The sequence below is a fragment of the Suricata suricatta genome, unplaced genomic scaffold (assembly GCF_006229205.1).
Source record: "Suricata suricatta isolate VVHF042 unplaced genomic scaffold, meerkat_22Aug2017_6uvM2_HiC HiC_scaffold_2618, whole genome shotgun sequence".
Taxonomy (NCBI): domain Eukaryota; kingdom Metazoa; phylum Chordata; class Mammalia; order Carnivora; family Herpestidae; genus Suricata; species Suricata suricatta.
In genome coordinates, this window is record NW_021871748.1 from 1 (window position 1) to 1,630 (window position 1,630).

General features: G+C 47.6%; 1 protein-coding gene across 1 annotated transcript; it reads left to right on the top strand.

Moving 5' to 3' along the window:
• Positions 1 to 558: 558 nt before the first annotated feature.
• On the top strand, positions 559 to 1,160 carry LOC115284917 (dysferlin-like; the record flags this gene model as incomplete). Its single annotated transcript, XM_029931370.1, has 2 exons — positions 559 to 687; positions 1,005 to 1,160. Coding segments are annotated over 2 exons (285 nt in total), but the record flags the coding sequence as incomplete, so codon positions are not given.
• Positions 1,161 to 1,630: the final 470 nt, after the last annotated feature.

Below are 1,630 nucleotides of genomic sequence, written 5' to 3' on the forward strand. Positions count from 1 at the left end.
TTATTTAAAGTAGTGCTCAAAAGACATTCTTGGCCAGGTGTTTGGTACCACTGCCATCTGGGCATCCTGGACAGTGAATATTTGTGGCTTGAAATGCAAATCTATAAATTTTGTAGAGTTCTGTTGAGATCTTCACATAAGTTAGCTTTTCATTTATTTTTTTTAATTTTATTCTCTTAAAAAAATACATACCCTATGTACCTGATGACTCCTAGATACCTAGAACAGAAAACTGTTCCCTAGTGGTGCTGAACAAATGCCTTCCCCTCTTCTGTCCCTTCTGCCCCCACCATTCTCTCTCTTTCCCTTCCACTATTTGCACTCTTTGATCTCTGCCTTTGTGCTTTCCTTCTCTGATTTCTTTGTTCTTGACCTCTGACCTTCACCTCTCCTACCTGCCTTTGCTACTCTAATTTGCAAATCGCCTTTTCTCTTCACTTTCTTCTTTGTGCCTTCTCATCCTTCTTCACTTGAATACTGTCATGTTTCCTCTTCCTTTGCTGTCTCTCTTCTTTCTCTCTTTCCTTTGTCCCCTTCTCTTGTCCCCACATGTGGCAGGTCTATGACACACAACTGGAGAATGTAGAAGCCTTTGAGGGCCTGTCTGACTTTTGTAACACCTTCAAGCTCTACCGGGGCAAGACTCAGGAGGAGACCGAGGACCCATCTGTTATTGGGGAGTTCAAGGTAAGTCCTTGAGGACTTGTCCCTGACTGGGAGGCCTAAGACTGTGAAGTGGCAACAATAAGTGAAGGGGGCAGGAGCAGGGATACTGTAGTAACTACAGTAATAACCATGGTGTTGATGTTGGTGACCGTGTGGGTGACGGATGTGGTCACAGTGAGGTCATGCTGTTGACACTGTTGATGTATCCCTTTAGGGATGGTGGTGGACTTGGTGGTCCCAGGTGAGATGACTGGCAGAGATGAGGGTAATTAATGGTCATGACGGTGTTTGTGTTGGCGTCAGTGATAATGAATGAGTTGGTCCCTCATTCTTTTCAGGGCCTCTTCAAAATCTATCCCCTCCCAGAAGACCCCGCCATTCCCATGCCCCCAAGACAGTTCCACCAGCTGGCTGCCCAGGGGCCTCAGGAGTGCCTCGTCCGCATCTACATCATCCGAGCATTTGGTTTGCAGCCCAAGGACCCTAATGGGAAGGTAACATTCCTGGGACTCTCACCTCTTCCCAAACAGCAGGCTGGGGTACAGATGGACTGTGGAATCTGGAGACAGTTCTGTCCTGGGGAGTTCACAGTGAGCTGTGGAAACCGGCCCAACACAGGCAGTGTTGAGAGATGACAGTTCTGTCTGTGGCCAAGTGCTCTAGGAGGTCAGAAAAGGCCAGGCAGCATAAGACTTGGGAATAATGAGGAAGGCTTTGTGGAAGGAACAGGATTCTTAAGGAGTTTTGATAGGCTGGGAGGAAGAGGAAAATAGTTATTTTAGGATGAGCCAAAAAACTTGGCAAGAGTTTGTGAGAAGATTGCTTAGTGTCCATTCAACACGAGGCTGAGGCATAGGAGGAGGCCATGTGGAAGGTGTGGGTTGGGATTGGACTTTGTCGGGCTTCAGGTGGTGGAGGAAGCAGGAGGAGAGAAAGGGCTCAGTAACTGTGTGGTGCCTAGCCA